Source organism: Sapajus apella, unplaced genomic scaffold (genome assembly GCF_009761245.1).
Source record: "Sapajus apella isolate SASKATOON/1434 unplaced genomic scaffold, GSC_monkey_1.0 scaffold23, whole genome shotgun sequence".
Taxonomy (NCBI): domain Eukaryota; kingdom Metazoa; phylum Chordata; class Mammalia; order Primates; family Cebidae; genus Sapajus; species Sapajus apella.
In genome coordinates, this window is record NW_022436963.1 from 4024442 (window position 1) to 4041798 (window position 17357).

The following is a 17357-nucleotide window of genomic DNA, read 5'->3' on the forward strand; positions in this document are numbered from 1 at the left end:
TATATCACCAGCTCAGGACAGCAGTCCTCTCACAAAACGGGTTGCCCCAGGCTCCTGCCACTCATTCAGGGCCGGCCGAGGGTGTTTGCCTGCCCAGTGGGAGAGCCACAGGCCGCAGCATACCGAGGCCAGGAGAGCTGTTGCCCTGGCTGCTGTGCTCTGCTGGGCCCAAGCATGGCCTCTGGGCACTGCCCCCACCAGGGTCACAGTCCCATGAATGGCTCTGTGGGCCAGGATATACTTTAGGCTTCATCCACCTCAACATTTTGCTGTATTGTTCAGGCTGGTCTCGAACTTTGGGCTCCAACAATTCTCATGTCTCGGCCTCCCAAAGTGCTGGGATTACAAGCGTGAACCACTGCGCCCGGCCATGCCTTTTTGTTCTCCCTTAGAGAAGCTGGTGATGAAGCCCCCAGGTGACCCATGGATGGTGTGTGATGCACACAGTCTCCTCACGCTGAAGCTGCACGTGCGATGTGAGCATTCATTTGGGGTCCGCTGTTAACATGGTGTTTCTTGGGGGTTACAGCAATATACAGTCTCCCCAGGAGGTCCCAGCAGAGGCTCTGGCCCCAGCCCCAGTGGAAGTCCCAGCTTCAGCCCCTGCAGCAGCCTCAGGCTCAGGCCCAGCGAAGACTCCGGCCCCAGCAGAGGCCTCAACTTCAGCTTTGGTCCCAGAGGAGACCACAGTGGAGGCTCCAGCCCCACCTGCAGCCGAGACCCCTGCCCAGTACCCGAGCGAGCACCTCATCCAGGCCACCTCGGAGGAGAATCAGATCCCCTCGCACTTGCCTGCCTGCCCGTCGCTCCGGCACATCGCCAGCCTGCAGGGCAGCGCCATCATCGAGCTCTTCCACAGCAGCATTGCTGAGGTAGCATCCCGGGTGCGGGTGCACAGCCAGTCCTGAGGGCGAGGCCAGGCTTGGCTTCGGGTCAGCCTCAGGTCCCTGGACTTCTCGGATGCCAGGGAGTCCTCAGCTGAGCTGCTCACAGTCCTGAGTTGCCCTCCTTTGGCCATTTTTGCTGTCACCACCTCCTGTGCCACTTCCAGCCCCAGGCAGACCCCCCACAGCCATCTCCCACCCCTCACTTCCTCTCTGCCTCTGAGTGTATGGATGCATTGGTGAGCGGCGAGGAGCTTCACATGTCTCCTTTTGGGAGCGGTGGGCATGTCCCTGGGATGCGCAGGTGGCTGGGATGGTGGAGCTGACAGGAGGCCCCCCATCTGCAGGTTGAAAACGAGGAGCTGAGGCACCTCATGTGGTCCTCGGTGGTGTTCTACCAGACCCCGGGGCTGGAGGTGACCGCCTGCGTGCTGCTCTCCACCAAGGCTGTGTACTTCGTGCTCCATGATGGCCTCCGCCGCTACTTCTCAGAGCCACTGCAGGGTAGGTACAGGGCCTGCTGGGGAGGAGCTTGGAGTGTGTGCTTGTGGTGAGCTGGGGGCCCTCTCTGGAGCCAGCTGTGTGGCTTCAGGCAGCAGTCAGTGACTTGACTGCAGTGGGCTGGGAGTCCTTGTCTGAGGAAGGGGAGCTGCCATGAGGGAGGGGTCCATGGCCAGATGGCGAACACAGAATGTCCTGAGCCAGGGCCCAGTGACTGCTTGTGAATGGCCTGTGATGAGAAGGGGTTGGGCAGCCTCTGCCGCTGGGGCCACACAGGGAGCCTTAGCCAGTGACCTGGTGACTCCCGTGAGCTGGGAGAGGCTCAGACTCCAGCCCACATTGCCCATGGGTCTTGCGTAGGTGGAAGTGGGACTGGCTCCTTGCCAGCCAAGAGGACCTGTTCCTGGTAGATGTGCTATACACCTAGGACCTTTGTCCTTGCCTGCCCCTGCCTCCCTCAGTCCCTGTCTCCATCACACAGATTTCTGGCATCAGAAAAACACCGACTACAACAACAGTCCCTTCCACATCTCCCAGTGCTTTGTGCTAAAGCTCAGTGACCTGCAGTCCGTCAACGTTGGGCTTTTCGACCAGCATTTCCGGCTGACGGGTGAGTGACCTTCTGTGCTTTGTCCTATTTCGGGTGAAGGCCACTGTCACCAGTGGGCTTCCACCTTCCTTACTTGGGCGCGTTATCATAGGCAGTTATCTCTGTCCTCAAGAGCCACTTCTTACCCAGGGTGGGAGGAAGCAGCTTCAGGAACTGCTGAGAGAGCAGAACTCAGTCTCCAGGGCTCGGACAGGAGGCAACATGTGCAGCCAGCACTGGCCCGGACAGAGGCAGAGTGGGCCCTGGTCTCGGGCAGGATGTTTCTGACTCATACTTCCTGAAGAGAGAAAGCTGAGCTCTTTGCCTAATGCCTCTGTCTCCCCTTCCAGAAAAATCCCTCAGCTTTTCCGGCCTGAGGAATGGCCTCCTCCCACACCCCATGATGCTTTCCTATGTGGGCCTTCCTGGCCCTGGCCTCTGGGCTCAGGCTTGCTGGGAACTTAAGTTGGCTCTAAGAAGCAGGGACGGGATAGGGGAGCGGTGGCCTGTGGCTCTGACCAGCCCCCACCACGCCTCGTGCAGGTTCCAACCCGGTACAGGTGGTCACGTGCTTGACGCGAGACAGCTACCTGACGCACTGCTTCCTCCAGCATCTCATGGTTGTGCTGTCCTCTCTGGAGCGCACGCCCTCGCCAGAGCCTGTTGACAAGGACTTCTACTCCGAGTTTGGGAACAAGACCACAGGTACCCCTGCCCACCTCAGGCTACAGACAGGCTGTCTGGACAGACATCACAGGCCCCAGGGCAGCTCTCTGTGCCCCAGAACCCTCTCTGCCTCTCCCTTTTCTCTATTCTCACTTAGCTGGCCAGGGTTTTATGTGGGAATTTCAGATGGCAGAGTCTCCACCCTGGCAGTCCCTCAACCATCTGGCAGACACAGCCCCAGTGCCTGCTCTGGGCTACTGGCCTGTGGGCCCCGCACTTCAAATATCCTCTCGTGCCGGGGTCTCTCAGTTGGCTTGGGGCCCTTGGCACTCCCAGCCCCACTGTGGGCCAGTTCCAGGCTATAGCCCTGGTGGCATCTCTCTGCAGGGAAGATGGAGAACTACGAGCTGATCCACTCAAGTCGTGTCAAGTTCACCTACCCCAGTGAGGAGGAGGTTGGGGACCTGACATTCATTGTGGCCCAGAAGATGGGCGAGCCAGAGAAGGCCCCAGCCCTCAGCATCCTGCTGTACGTGCAGGCCTTCCAGGTGGGCACACCACCCCCTGGGTGCTGCAGGGGCCCCCTGCGGCCCAAGACACTCCTGCTCACCAGCTCCGAGATCTTCCTCCTGGATGAGGACTGTATCCACTACCCACTGCCCGAGTTTGCCAAAGAGCCGCCGCAGAGAGACAGGTACCGGCTGGATGATGGCCGCCGCGTCCGGGACCTGGACCGAGTGCTCATGGGCTACCAGCCCTACCCACAGGCCCTCACCCTTGTCTTCGATGATGTGCAGGGCCATGACCTCATGGGCAGTGTCACCCTGGACCACTTTGGGGAGGTGCCAGGTAGTCCGGCTAGAGCCGGCCAGGGCCATGAAGTCCAGTGGCAGGTGTTTGTCCCCAGTGCCGAGAGCCGAGAGAAGCTCATCTCACTGTTGGCTCGCCAGTGGGAGGCCCTGTGTGGCCGTGAGCTGCCTGTTGAGCTCACTGGCTAGCCCAGGCCACAGCCAGCCCTCGCTGCCTGCTGTGTCCAGCCTGACACCTACTGGGGCCGGGCAGCAGGCTTTTGTGTTCTCTTAAAATGTTTTCTCCTCCCTTTTGGTACCTTAATTTGACTGTCCTCACAGAGAATGTGAACATGCGTGTGTGTTGTGTTAATTCTTTCTCATGTTGGGAGTGAGAATGCTGGGCCCGTCCAGGGCTGTCTGTGTGCCGTCAGCCTCCCGAGGGTGGCGGGGCCGTGCACACCAGTGTTGTGTCTGTTGTGTGACCGTTGTTAACGCGTGGCGCTGTGGGTCTTTCTCTTCTACACGTCCTCTCCTGAAGTGTCAAGTCCAGTTCTTTGTTGCTGTTGCTGTCGTTGTGGGCATCTTGCTGCTAATCCTGAGGCTGGTAGCAGAATGCACATTGGAAACTCCCACCCCAGATTGTGGAGTCTCCCCGGTCCAGACAAGTGGGAGAGACGGTGGGAGCAGGGGGCGGGAGCTGCCAGCACCAAGCGCGATTCTTGTTGCCTGTATTCTATTCCAATAAAGCAGAGTTTGACACCATCTGCATCTTCTAAATCACGGGTCACTGGGGCCCCAGCAGGGCTTCCATCCAGGGCATGGTTGATAGGGGAGAGGGTGCCCCGGAGACACAGAAGGGTGAAGGGCTAGGGGAAAGGAGGGAGCAGCCTCCAGGAGCCAGGTACTTCTTGGAACATGGGAGGCATGACAGGGCCATGGCCTCTCTGGACAGGGCCATGCTGGACTGTGGCTAAATCGTGAGCCCAGGGCAAACAAGAAGTCTGTGAAACTCCTCAGGGAAGCCCTGATGCAGCAGCCGCCACCCCTCTGCCTGGGTGCAGGGCATGCACCCCTTCAGGCTGTCCTGCAGGTCTGTGTCAGTCACCCCTACACCCAACCCCACCTGTCTCACAACACCCGTGAGGAGCGGAGGAGGGGTCGGGGGACAGAGAGCCCAGAGTCTGAATGGCTGGTGGGGGAGCCGGGGCATCTCACCAAGGTGGCCCTTGAATGGCAGTAGGGGAGGCCCGTGGGAGGTGGACCCAGGTGGTGGACAGTGGAGGGAGGGCGCATGCCTATCTGTGCCTGTCTTCATATCCCTGAAGCATGAGGCTCGTGGGCCCCTCCCTGAGGATTGCTTCAGGGAACCTGCTGAGGTGGGACCTGGGACTTGTTTGGGAGTCAGCCCCATGCCCCACTCTTCTCCAACCCCATTCCTGCTGCCAGAGCAGGGCCCTTGAGCCTCACATAACTCATCCTGACCCAGCCAGGAGCCTCAGTTCCCAGGACCCTGGGGCCACCAGGCCAAGCAGGGCTGTGGAGAGGTGGGTGGAGTGGCTAGCCTGGCTCCCAGACCTGCTTCTGCTCCCCAGTTTCCCTCGGTGCCAGAAGAGTAGGGGTCCTACCTGGAGGACCCTTCACCCTCAGGAAGGCTGTGGGTATGGGGAATGGGAGGAGGGTCTCCACTTGCAACCCCCATCCCAGCCAGATCTCAGAGGCCTGCCCAAAGGCCCCTCTAACCTGATGGGAGTGGAGGCGTGCTGGGGAGGAGAAAATCCCCCAATCTGGCCTTTCCCAAAGCATTTGCAGATGGCCACTGGGCTCTGGCCCACTCCTGTCTCCCCAGCTGTTACACCATCTGCAGGTGGGGGTAGTGACAAGTGGAGGCAAGGCCCACCACACACAGCCCTGGCACACAGGCCCTCAGCCTGCATTCACTGCACCTCCTGGGAGCTGGCTATGCAGGCAGGATCCCTGGGATGGATTTAAAACACTGATTACCTCAGACAAGCTCCCCAACCCCTCTGAGCCTTGGTTTCCCCACCAGTAACACAGGGATAGTATAAGGAGCCACCTCCATTCATTTATTTCTCCTGCACATCTGAATTGAGCATCCACTGTATGTACCAGCCCGATAGCGTCCCTGCTCTCCCTTAGCTGATGTTTCAGGGGGAGACAAAGGACACTAAACCCAATCTCAGCTGGTGGCCGGTGCCGCCAGGAGGTGAGCCAGGTTCAGGGCCACCTGCAGGCTGAGACCAGGGAGGCACTCTGAGGTGGTGGCCCTTGACTTGAGACTGGGCCTGTGAGAAGGAGCCGGTGTGTGACAATCTGGGGTAACAGCACATGCCAGGGGAGCTCACTTTGAAGGAGCAGACAGGCCTGGGTAGCTGGAGCAGACCTAGTTGGGGAGAGTCAAGAGAAACCAGCTGGCTGGAGAGGGGTTTGGAGGTGCTGCTGGAAGCTGGCTGAGCGTGGGCTGAGTTGTGGGCAGATAGGGAAGGAGGGAAGGTGGATGTGGGTTGGCGGGCAGGACCAGCTGCTCAGTAGTGGCGGGGGCTGGTGAGGGGATGCAGGTCTGGTGGCTTAGCAGGGTGCCGGCAGTGAGTCAGAGCCCCATGTGTGCCCTGGAGTTGAAAGGTGGAGGCAGGAACAGACCCATCCAGGGACTGCGCTGCTTTCCGCCAACCAGAACCTCTGGAGTCTCTAGATGAAACACACTGGGCTCCCAGGCAGGGGGCATTGGGGTGGGGGTTTTTCACATGTGCCTTTGGATTTGCTTCAGAACCTCTGATAAGAGCCCAGGTCTCCGGGGCTTATGGTGGCCTGGGCTTCCAGGTCATGATGCTAGGAGGGTCCTGGGCCGGGAAGCCCTGAGCAGGGCCCAGGCCATCCATGGGGGGTCAGTGGCCATCACCTTCCCTTCCGCCTGCAGGCTGCTGATACGCAGGAGGAAATCCTGGCGGGTTCCTGTGGGGGTGAGCTGGCGGGGCCTCCCGGCTGCTTTTAAGGCCACTGCCCGCCCCGTCCCGCCTGCCTGCACTGTGCCTGCCTCCTAGAGCTCATTCCCTGCGCCACTGGCTGCCTGACGCTGTCCTGGACAGCGTGCCCGCCAGCCATGGCAGGACCCCGGGGCCTCCTCCCGCTCTGCCTCCTGGCCTTCTACCTCGCAGGCTTCAGCTTCATCAGGGGGCAGGTGAGTGAGAGCCAGTCTCAGGGGCACACAGCATCTGAGCCCTGCTGGCCAGTGGTGGGAACAGGGAGGAGCTGGACATTGAGGGGCATGGGCCTGGGGAGACACCACAGCTGGTGCCTGTCTGACCTCTGAGCAGGCCTGGGAGGCGGCTGTTGTGCCCACCTCCCCAGGCTGAGGTCTGCATCTGGCCACCCGGGGTGCAGGGGTATGTCGGCCACCTTCCTCTGACTATGCCGGGTCAGGGCTCCCCAGGCTGCAGCTGAAGGGTACAGAGGCAGGCCCTTCCAGTTTCTACTGCCCTTCCAGCCCAGATGGAGGCCCACGTCTTGTGTGGCCCTCACCTGGGGATTGGTGATGTGATCACCTCCAACCCCTGAGGACAACAAACAGATTGAGTTGGGGCATGTGTGTGCACGTGTGTGTGCCTGTGTCCAGCCCCAAGAGTGCTGGGAGGTGAACGAGTCACTCACCCCCAGTGCCCAGGGTTATGAGCAGCTGACAAGGACATACTCCAGCCTCAGAGCTGCCATGGAGCAGCCGCAGCCTGGCAGGTCCCCTTGAATCTTCACAGCCTCAGGGCCACTCCTCCCGTCCTCCTCGTGAGGAAGCCAAAGCCCTAGGATGACAGGGCCAGGCCATTCCCATTCTGAAGTCATGCTCCAAACTCCTGCCTATGATTCCGATCCGTGCATGCTGGCCAGGCAGGGTGCTGGGATGCAGCTACAGCCAGCTCCTCAGTCAGGTTCCTGTGACAGGCTTCTGGCTGCAGGTCTGCCCAGGCCTCATGGTAGGGCCAGTGTTCCTCCTGGAGCTTCTGGAAGAGTCTCCCACTCTGTGATGGAGGTAGTCTCTCTCCTGTGAGGCCAAGTGCGTCTGCCTCTTGGGGCAGCTACCAGCATCCCCATGGCACAGATGGGCAGACAAAGGTCCACAGAGGGAAAGACCTGCCCAGGATCCCACAGGCAGTCCAGCCAGGGACACAGGCTTCCTGCCACCATCAGGTGCTTTCTCTTGGACGCCTGTGGTCCTTCAGAGAGGCAGCAGGGAGAGGGGCCTCACCAGCTTCAGGACCAGGCCAGGGCTGGTGACAGGAAGATATGAGGCTGAGAAGGCAACAGTGATGGGGGAAGAGCTGAGGGTTCCAGGGCTGTGCTCAGAGCCCTGCAGGTGAGCTCCTACCCTCCCCTTAACTCAGTTTCCCCACATACCATGCAAGGGAATTTCAAAGGCCTCTGCCACCTTCTCATGCTCTGGGAAGTGAGGACAGAGGTCAGCGAGGGGCCTCAGATTAGAGGTTTTTCCTTGTCAGAGATCTGTGGCTCTGGCCACTCCTTGTGGATGGGGCTGCGGCAGTGCTGGCCCATCTAACACAGCCAGGTGGCCTCTGTTCCAGCACCCTGAGTAGCTAAGAGCCACTGTAAATGCAGTTGGCCCTCTGTATCTGTGCACTCTGTGCGTGGGTTCAACCAGCCCTGGATTGAAAATATTCAGGGAAGGCCGGGTACAGTGACTCACACCTGTAATCCCAGCACTTTGGGAGGCTGAGACAGGCAGATCACGAGGTCAGGAGTTCAAGACCAGGCTGACCAACATGGAGAAACCCTGTCTCTACTAAAAATACAAAAAATTAGCTGGGCATGGTGGTGCATGCCTGTAATCCTAGCTACTTAGGAGACTGAGGCAGGGAATCACTTGAACCTGGGAGGCAAAGGTTGCAGTGAGCCGAGATCGTGCCATTGCACTCCAGCCTGGGCAACAAGAGCAAAACTCTGTCTCAAAAAAGAGAAAGAAAAAAGAAACAAAATATTCAGGGAAAGAATGCCAAACATGTTCAGACTTTTTTTTCTTTTCTTTTTTTTTTTTTTTTTGAGATGGAGTCTCGCTCTGTTGCCCAGGCTGGAGTACAGTGACACAGTCTCAGCTCACTGCAACCGCCGTCTCCTGGGTTCAAGCAATTCTCCACTCTCAGCCTCCCGAGTAGCTGGCATTGCAGTCCGGTGCCACCACACCCAGCTAAGTTTTGTATTTTTAGTAGAGACGGGGTTTCGCCATTTTGGGCAGGCTGGTCTCTAACTCCTGATCTCAGGTAATCCACCTGCCTCAGCCTCCCAAACTGCTGGGATTACAGGCATGAGCCGCCGTGCCCAGCCCCATGTTCAGACTTTTCTATGTACACAGCATTTGCATTGTATTCAGTATTATAAGTCGTCTAGGGATGACTTAAGGTATATGGGAGGATGCACATAGGTTATATGTGAATTTGATGCCATTTTTTTGTTTTTGAGATGGTGTCTTGCTCTGTTGCCCAGGCTGGAGTGCAGTGGCATGATCTCAGCTCACTGCAACCTCTGCCTCCCGGATTCGAGGGATTCTACTGCCTCGGCCCAAGTAGCTGGGACTACAAGCGCACGCGACCACACCCAGCTAATTTTTGTATTTTTAGTAGAGGTGGGGTTTTGCCATATTAGGCTGGTCTCGAACTCCTGACCTCAGGTGATCCACCAGCCTCGGCCTCCCAAAGTGCTGGGATTACAGGCGTGAGCCACCACGCCCAGCCACCATGCCATTTTATATCAGGGACTTGAGCATCCGTGGATTTTGGTATCTGAGGAATATCCTGGAACCAATCCCCCACAGACACCAAGGGACAACTGTGTATTAGGAATGGCAGCTCTGAGGGGAAGCGAGGTCCCGGGTCACATGTTCATAAGGGGGAGCAGCAGGACGGGCGTGCAGATGGATCTAGGCAACAAGGCAGGAAGGCTTCCCAGGAAGGGTCTTAGCACTTGCCCGTTCAGCAGCTTTTCAGCGAGGGCACGCAGCTAGACATGTGCAATGGAACCTGTAGCGGGAGGGGAGCGCAGTCCAGAACCCAGCCCTGCGCCCTCCCTGATCTGACTGAAGGTAGGAAAAGCAGTTTGTGGTTCCTCTCTGACAGGATTTGGATTCTGGAGTCTCAGCCTTAAAAAGTCCCCATGAGCCAGGTCCCAGCTTGGGAGAATTTCATCCACCTTCTCACCAAAGGCTTCACACTCATGTCTCCTCAACTTCCCCCAGCAGCGGCTCTGTGGGAAGCCGACGTTGCAAAATCAGGTCTGCAGGGGTGCGGTGGGGGAGAGACAGCACCCGCTCTGGCTGAGTCCCGAGGTGCCCCCAGGAAGGAGGGAATCTGACTCAGCACTCAGGCTGTGATCCAGCCTCACTCCACCCAGCCGGACTACCGGCAAGATGTGGGCTCAGACCGCAGATGCTCCTTCCAGGCCACGGGGCGGAGGCAGAGCCCCTCGGTGTGGTCCCGGAGAAGCACTGATGCGGCAGCCGGCTTACCGTTCATCAGCATTTCCCACATGTTCACAAACACCCAGGTCCTGTGAGTGGACATCCACGCCAGGCTCTAAAGCTCTTGCTTCTTTCTGGGCCCTGACTGTCCCAGGGTGCAGACAGTACAGCCTTACTCAGCCGGGTCCCTTACTCCAGAGCCGACCACTGTTCCTCCAAGAGCTGGTCCACAGCCAGAATGGTGACTGCACTGGCAGCTTTGCCCAGCTGGCCAGGTGGCTTTGAGGGGAGCTTGGCTCCTGCCAAGCCTCTGCCCTGAGCCAGCAGCTGCTCAGCCTGCGAGTTACCCAATTTCCTAGTCACTCCCTGGCTCAGCAAAGGCGAACCTCAGGATAGGGAACAAGCCTACAACATCCCAGCTCCGCCGCTCCACGCAGACTGCTCCCAGCAACTTCCCTGTTTGCAGACCGCAGAGGCATGAGCGGAAAAGGCCAAATCACAGTAGCACAGAGGCCCTGGGGCCCTGGTGTTTGCCAGAAGAAAGCGTTGAGGGCACCATTTCTCCTTTTCTCTTGTTTTGAGAAAGCACACATCTGTAAATTATTCTAGGAAAGGGATGTTCTGGGGTCACTCCCTTTGGACCACACTGTGTCAGCATTTTTCAAGATGAGAACATCTCCGATTCTCCAGCCTGTGCCATAAGCCTCCCAAACACCGCCCCCCACCCAAGCCCGGTCCTCCCACTGTAACCAGTTTAGTTCCACTCCTCCTGGGTTCAGTGCTGAAGGTTACTGGGACTTCATTACCATAGAAGGCAGCCCCGCTGGGGGACTTCCAGGAGCTGTGGAAGGCCAGTGAGTGGGACTCCAGGGCCGGGGCTTTCATCAGCATCCCTGCACCCATGCCATGGTGGCAGGCTGGACTCCTCACATCTTCCATGCCCCACCCAGTTGCTGAGACCTTCTCCCAATTCAGCTCACCACCTCAAGCCCTCTCAAATCTCTCCCAATCCATTTCCACTGTCCCTGCCTTGGCTGGCCCAGGCCACCCTCAAGTGATGGCCTCTTTCCCACCTACACCTGCCCCCTCAACTCTGTTCTCCAGGCAGCAGCCAGAAGGCCAATTTAGAACAAACTGGCCGGGCACAGTGGCACATGCCTGCAATCCCAGCTACTTAGGAGGCTGAGGTGGGAGGATCGCCCGAGCCCAGGATCATACCACTGCACTGCAGCTGGGGCGACAGAGCGAGACCCTGTCTGAAAGACAAACAAAAACAACAAACTGAGTCACGGGGCTGTCCTGGACTCTGCCTTACCCAGGTTTACAAAGCTCCTGCACCCAGGCCGCAGACCCTCCCCAGTCCCCACTGGGCCACTACCTGCCTTGTCACACAATTGCCTTGGCTTCTACTGTCCCCTCAGCCAGGAGTGCTGTCCTTGGCCAATTCCAATACATCCTTCAGGTCCCAAGTCAATGATCACCCCAACCAGAAAGCCACCTGGGGCCCCAGCCACGGTGCCCTGGGTTTCCTCAGAGGCCAGCATGGCCCATTGTCGCCTGAGACTGCCCAGCCCAAACACACGAGGACCAGAGACCTGCATATAGCTGCTCACATGAACTCAGCCTCTCAGGGCCGGGCCCTTAGTCTCTGCCCCCTGGGCAGCAGAGAAAGCCCTTTCGCACAGTTAGAGAGGGTCATTTGGTAGCAATGTGGGAAAATGCTCACAGCAGATGGTGGCTGGAGGCCCAGCCCCATGGTACATGGTGGGAGCTGGCATCATGCCTGTGCCCATGAGTTGAGAATGGAGTCACCGTGTCCTTCCAAGACAGCATCGGCTCTGTCAGGTATTATTATTATTATTATTATTTGAGACAGAGTCTGGCTCTGTTGCCAGGTGCCAGGCTGGAGTGCAGTGGCACAATCTCGGCTCACTGCAACCTCCGCCTCCCAGGTTCAAGCAATTCTCCTGCCTCAGCCTCCCAAGTAGCTGGGACTACAGGCACGCATCACCATGCCCAGCTGATTTTTGTATTTTCTAGTAGAGACAGGGTTTCACCATGTTGGCCATGATGGTCTCGATCTCCTGACCTCGTGATCCGCCCTCCTTGGCCTCCCAAAGTGCTGGGATTACAGGATTGAGCCACCGCGCGCAGCCCATGTATTATTTCTTTATCTTTAAACAAAGGGCCAAAGTGAGCACTAGGCTGGGAGTCTGGGTTCCAGTTCCTGGTTCACACCCTGTTCCTCACCTGAAATGGGCTGGGGGGCGCAATGTGGCTAGATTCTCTAGTGTCAGAGGGTATGCAGTCAGAACATTCTGGGCAGGCACATAGGGACTTGCTGTGACATTAACAACTTGTGACAGACAGGGTTATCAGGGCCTTCCCCACCTCACTGCACTCCCACTGAGCACATGGGAAGCCGCGGCTGGAGGGGTATGAGGCCTGGCCGCAATAAGGACAGAGTTGGGGCTGGGTGCGGAGTCCAGGCCCCTGACCACATCCCGACTGTGGCCCAGGGGCTGTCCAAACGCTGTGATGTGAAAACCACGCTTTCCACTCACGTACCCTGCACCTCGTGCGCGGCCGTCAAGAAGCAGACGTGTCCTCCAGGCTGGCTTCGGGAGCTCCCGGATCAGATAGCCCAGGACTGCCGGTGCGGGCCACCCCCCCACTTACCCGTGTTCAGGAGCGTCCTGTGGGGTGGCAGAGGCTGGGGGAGCCTGACAGACCTACAACATGAGGACAGGCACTCACTTATCCATGCCCCAGAGGCCCCTCCTGGGTGGCAGAGACAGGCGGGGAGGAAGGGGTAAAGGTAGGGGACAGGAGGGCTTTATGGGGCACCTGCTATGTGCTAGGCCCTGTGCTCACCTCTGGGCCAGGAAGAGCAGGTGTGGGGGAGCCCTGGAAGCCAATGTGGGGAGGCTTTTGGGGGCTGTGGATGGGAGCCTTTCCCCTCACCCCACCCACCCTCTGCTTCCAGCTACGAAGTACAGCTGGGGGGCTCTATGGTGTCCATGAGCGGCTGCAGACGGAAGTGCCGGAAGTACATGGTGGAGAAGGCCTGCTGCCCTGGCTACTGGGGCTCCCAGTGCTATGGTATGGGTGAAAGGGGGACCCCGCCTTGCTCCTCACACCCACCCCCAGCTCTGGGGAAGCCCTCTGCAGGAGCTACCTGCATTCCCCTTCAACTTGTTCATTTCATGAACACTCACGGAGCACCTCCCCGGCTCAGCCCCCTCACTCTTGCTGCCCTGGAGGAGGGGCTGTGTCTGGGCTTGGGTTCTGGTCACAGAGCTGAGTTCTGCCGGGTCCACAGAATGCCCTGGCGGTGCCCAGACCCCATGCAATGGCCACGGGACCTGCTTGGATGGCATAGAAAGGAACGGGACCTGTGTGTGCCAGGTAAGGGCTGGGCAGGGTGGGGTGGAGGCTCGGAGGGGCCACGCTGACTCACTGCATCCACTACCAGGAAAACTTCCGTGGCTCAGCCTGCCAGGAGTGCCAAGACCCCAACCGGTTCGGGCCTGACTGCCAATCGGGTGAGTGCTTGCAAGGCAGGAGGGGAGGGCAGCACCCACCTGGGGACCCATGGGGATGCAGTCCCTGCAACCGGCTCCCACCTGTCCCTTCAGCCTCTATCCCAGGTCCTCAGCCTTGCATGTCCCTTTCAGGAACATGTGCTTTGCTTTGTCACACCCCCAGCCCTTTGCACATGCTGCTGCCCTGAGAGGCCTTCCCCAGGAAGCCCCAGGTTGGGCTCCCACCACCTCTGTGGTCCTGCATCACAGCCCTGTGCTCTATTTTTTTTTTTTTTTTTTTTTGAGACGGAGTTTCGCTCTTGTTACCCAGGCTGGAGTGCAATGGCGCGATCTCGGCTCACTGCAACCTCCGCCTCCTGGTTTCAGGCAATTCTCCTGCCTCAGCCTCCTGAGTAGCTGCGATTACAGGCACGTGCCACCATGCCCAGCTAATTTTTTGTATTTTTAGTAGAGACGGGGTTTCACTATGTTGACCAGGATGGTCTCGATCTCTTGACCTCGTGATCCACCCGCCTCGGCCTCCCAAAGTGCTGGGATTACAGGCGTGAGCCACGGCGCCCGGCCCTCTGTACTCTTAAGTACATCTCTATACTCTGTACTCAGCTCTGTACCTGCCTGAACTGAGTTCTAAAAATACAGAGACCAGGGACCCAACATTCCGATGGGTGCCTGGGTGAGGCTGGGGTCCCATCTGTCTCTGTGTGTCCCTCCCAGTGTGCAGCTGTGTGCACGGCGTGTGCAACCATGGGCCACGTGGAGATGGAAGCTGCCGGTGCTTTGCTGGATACACTGGCCCCCACTGTGATCAAGGTGAGCAGTGCCACTGGGACAGCCTGGGGCAGCAGGTCCCCCATGGCCTGAGCAAAAGAGGCCAACTGGTTGAGGATGGGGCCCAAGCCTCAGCAGGACCTCTGCCTGCAGCCTTGTTGGGGAAGGGGTGTCATCTGAGATGCCCACTGTCCAGAGGCCCAGCAAGGGCAGGGCTTGCTCCAAGTCACACAGAACAGTCAGGGCCCCTTTGCCCCTGTGTTCCTCCCCAGTCTGGGCTTGGGCCCATCGGTGCTCTCTCCCCTCTGCTCAGAGCTGCCCATCTGCCAGAAGCTGCGCTGTCCCCAGAACACCCAGTGCTCTGCAGAGGCCCCCAGCTGTAGGTGCCTGCCCGGCTACACGCAGCAGGGCAGTGAATGCCAAGGTGAGCCTGGACTCAGAAGCCAGGGACTTCAGTTCAGGGTGGACAGGGTCTGAGAGAGCATCCTTCAACCCAGCAGGTACAATGTAATTCACAGGGAGGGAGAGCCATCCCTAAGGGGAGCCTATCTTCAAGGTCTGGGTCAGCCTTGGCTGGCCCTCAGTGGAAGCTGTGGTGGAGACAGGGCTCCTGTGTGTTTGGCTCACTTGGGTTCTCTCTCTGCCCTGGCAGCCCCCAACCCCTGCTGGCTATCACCCTGCTCACCACTGGCCCAGTGCTCAGTAAGCCCCACGGGGCAAGCTCAGTGTCATTGTCCTGAGAACTACCATGGCGACGGGATGGTGTGTCTGCCCAAGGACCCTTGCACTGACAACCTTGCTGGCTGCCCCAGCAACTCTACCTTGTGTGTATACCAGAAGCCAGGCCAGGTGAGCCAGGGTCCCAGGCTGGAACTGCCCCCACAGTGTACCCACTCACACTGGCTGAGGGGCCCTGGGCAAGTCACGGGCCTTCTGGGAGCCTCCGTTTCCCCATTTGTAAAATGGGGGGAGGATGACGGTCCTCTTCGGGGAGGGACTGAGCAGGGCTCTGTGGGTAGGGCAGACGCTCGTGGTTCTCGGGGTTGGACATGGTATTCCCCTCCCTCCCTGTCGGGGGCCAGGCTTCCTGCATCTGCCGGTCAGGCCTGGTCAGCATCAAAAGCAATGCCTCTGGGGGCTGCCAAGCCTTCTGCTCCCCCTACTCCTGTGACCGGTCGGCCACCTGCCAGGTGACCGCTGATGGGAAGACCAGGTAAGCATGGGGGTGTGAGGGGTAGGGGGGCCTCAGAGCAGAGACAGTGGGTTGGACAAGTGTGCCCCCTGTGGGGAGGCGTGGGGGGGAGGGGCTGGGGGGCACAGCCTCTGCCCTGACTGGCTCTCCCTGGGCTCCCAGCTGTGTGTGCAAGCAGGGCGAGGTGGGGGATGGGCGTGCCTGCTACGGACACCTGCTCCAGGAGGTGCAGAAGGCCATGCAGACAGGCCGGGTGTTCCTGCAGCTGAGGGTCGCCATGGCCATGATGGGTGCGTGACCCCACTGCCTGCCCATGACCTACCCCTCACTCCCAGCACAGCTGGCACGGAGGGAGGGGCTGCCTCTGCAGGTTTCCCCAGAGCTGTAGGAACAAACAGCGGGCTATGGGGGTGCACACGGCAGGTGGGAGCTGCCCTCCAACCCTGAGGCCCCCATCTACCCTAAATCTAGGCCGAATACCCGACCCCAACTCCCCCACCCTAGGACTGATGCCTGAGGGTCTTCTGAGACCCCCAGGTCTCCCCAGCTCCCTTCTGATGCTCCCTCGCCCTGCCCCCAGACCAGGGCTGCCGGGAGATCCTCACCACAGCAGGCCCGTTCACCGTGCTGGTGCCGTCCATACCCTTCTCCTCCTCCAGGACCATGAACGTGAGCCCCTCCCCCTGGCAGAGCTGGACCCCGGCCCTCGCCTCCTCCCCTGGATACAGCCCAGTCTTCAAGGCCTGAGAACCTGGGAGGCATCAGGGACTGGGAGGCATCCTGTCCCCCACATTGCTTGAGTAGGGGTGACGTGAAGAGGACCGGCCCCCCTACCCCGGCTCACTTGGCTCCCTGCCTTGTGTCTGCAGGCATCCCTCGCCCAGCAGCTCTGCCGACAGCACATCATCGCAGGGCAGCACATCCTGGAGGACACGAAGTCCCAACAAACACGAAGGTGGTGGACGCTGGCTGGGCAGGAGATCACTGTCGCCTTCAACCAATTCACGGTGAGGGAGGAGGCTCAGCCTAGGGACAACAGGAGTCACGGCCTGGCAAGGGTGTGCAGGTGGGAGGGAGACTCAGGACAGGGGGCTGGCCTATGGGATCTGGCCAGACCTCCTGTGTCTTCTCAGAAATACTCCTACAAGTACAAAGACCAGCCCCAGCAGACATTCAACATCTACAAGCCCAACAACGTAGCAGCCAATGGCATCTTCCACGTGGTCACTGCCCTGCGGTGGCAGCCCCCCTCTGGGATCTCGGGGGATCCCAAGGTGAGCCAGCATCCTCCCCTCCCCTCCCCTGTGCTGCTGGGTGACCTCAGACCCCTGCGGAGAGCAGGGAGTGGGCAGGAGCCATTCTGCTCAGGGCTGGAGCACAGCTTCTTCCCCCTGGGCTGAAGCAGCCTCATCCCTCCTTACAGAAAACTATCAGTCAGATCCTCGCCTCTACAGAGGCCTTCAGCCGCTTTGAAACCATCCTGGAGGTGAGCTGGGGGGAGGGGCCCTAGCCCATCTGGGCTTCTGGGCTTCTGGGCCAGGACTCATTATCCCAGAATCTGCCCCATAGTGACCTGGGGTTCTGAAGTAGCATGGCCTCTGCCCACGTCCCATCCTCAAGTCTGAGGTTCTGCAGTAACATGGACCCATTACCCATGTCTCCCACTTTACTCAGTGGGAGTTTCCTGCAGGCCAAAGGTGGCAGGGCCCAGGCAGGACTCAGAGATGGAGGCTGGCCATGCAGCCCCCTGAGCCTCCCTTGCACTGCCACAGAACTGTGGGCTGCCCTCCATCCTGGACGGACCTGGGCCCTTCACAGTCTTTGCCCCAAGCAATGAGGCTGTGGACAGCTTGCGTGACGGCCGCCTGATCTACCTCTTCACAACAGTAAGCTCGGTGGGAGAAGGGGCTGTGGGTATGGGGGTACCAGGGCCTCCACGCCCCCCC

General features: G+C 59.3%; 2 protein-coding genes across 3 annotated transcripts in view; both read left to right on the forward strand.

Moving 5' to 3' along the window:
- NISCH (nischarin) overlaps positions 1–4195 on the forward strand; it is a 37752-nt gene extending 33557 nt beyond the window's left edge. Inside the window, exons 17-21 of one of the 2 annotated variants that reach the window (XR_004272440.1) lie at positions 530–872; positions 1232–1388; positions 1847–1995; positions 2518–2679; positions 3028–3619. Coding sequence is in view for 1 of the 2 variants with exons in the window: in XM_032290110.1 (XP_032146001.1) it covers positions 530–872; positions 1232–1388; positions 1867–1995; positions 2518–2679; positions 3028–3638 (1402 nt within the window). In the remaining variant the exon portion in view is untranslated. Of the gene's footprint in view, positions 1–529; positions 873–1231; positions 1389–1846; positions 1996–2517; positions 2680–3027 lie in introns of both variants that reach the window. The other variant, XM_032290110.1, reaches the window with a different exon arrangement.
- Positions 4196–6218: 2023 nt separating this feature from the next.
- STAB1 (stabilin 1) lies at positions 6219–17351 on the forward strand (the record flags this gene model as incomplete). The annotated part of the gene is made up of 15 exons (XM_032290112.1): positions 6219–6627; positions 12426–12562; positions 12893–13008; positions 13229–13314; positions 13382–13451; positions 14166–14261; positions 14533–14643; positions 14872–15068; positions 15302–15432; positions 15574–15701; positions 15992–16080; positions 16281–16418; positions 16545–16685; positions 16835–16897; positions 17184–17351. Coding segments are annotated over exons 1-15 (1749 nt in total), but the record flags the coding sequence as incomplete, so codon positions are not given.
- Between the last annotated feature and the right edge of the window lie 6 nt (positions 17352–17357).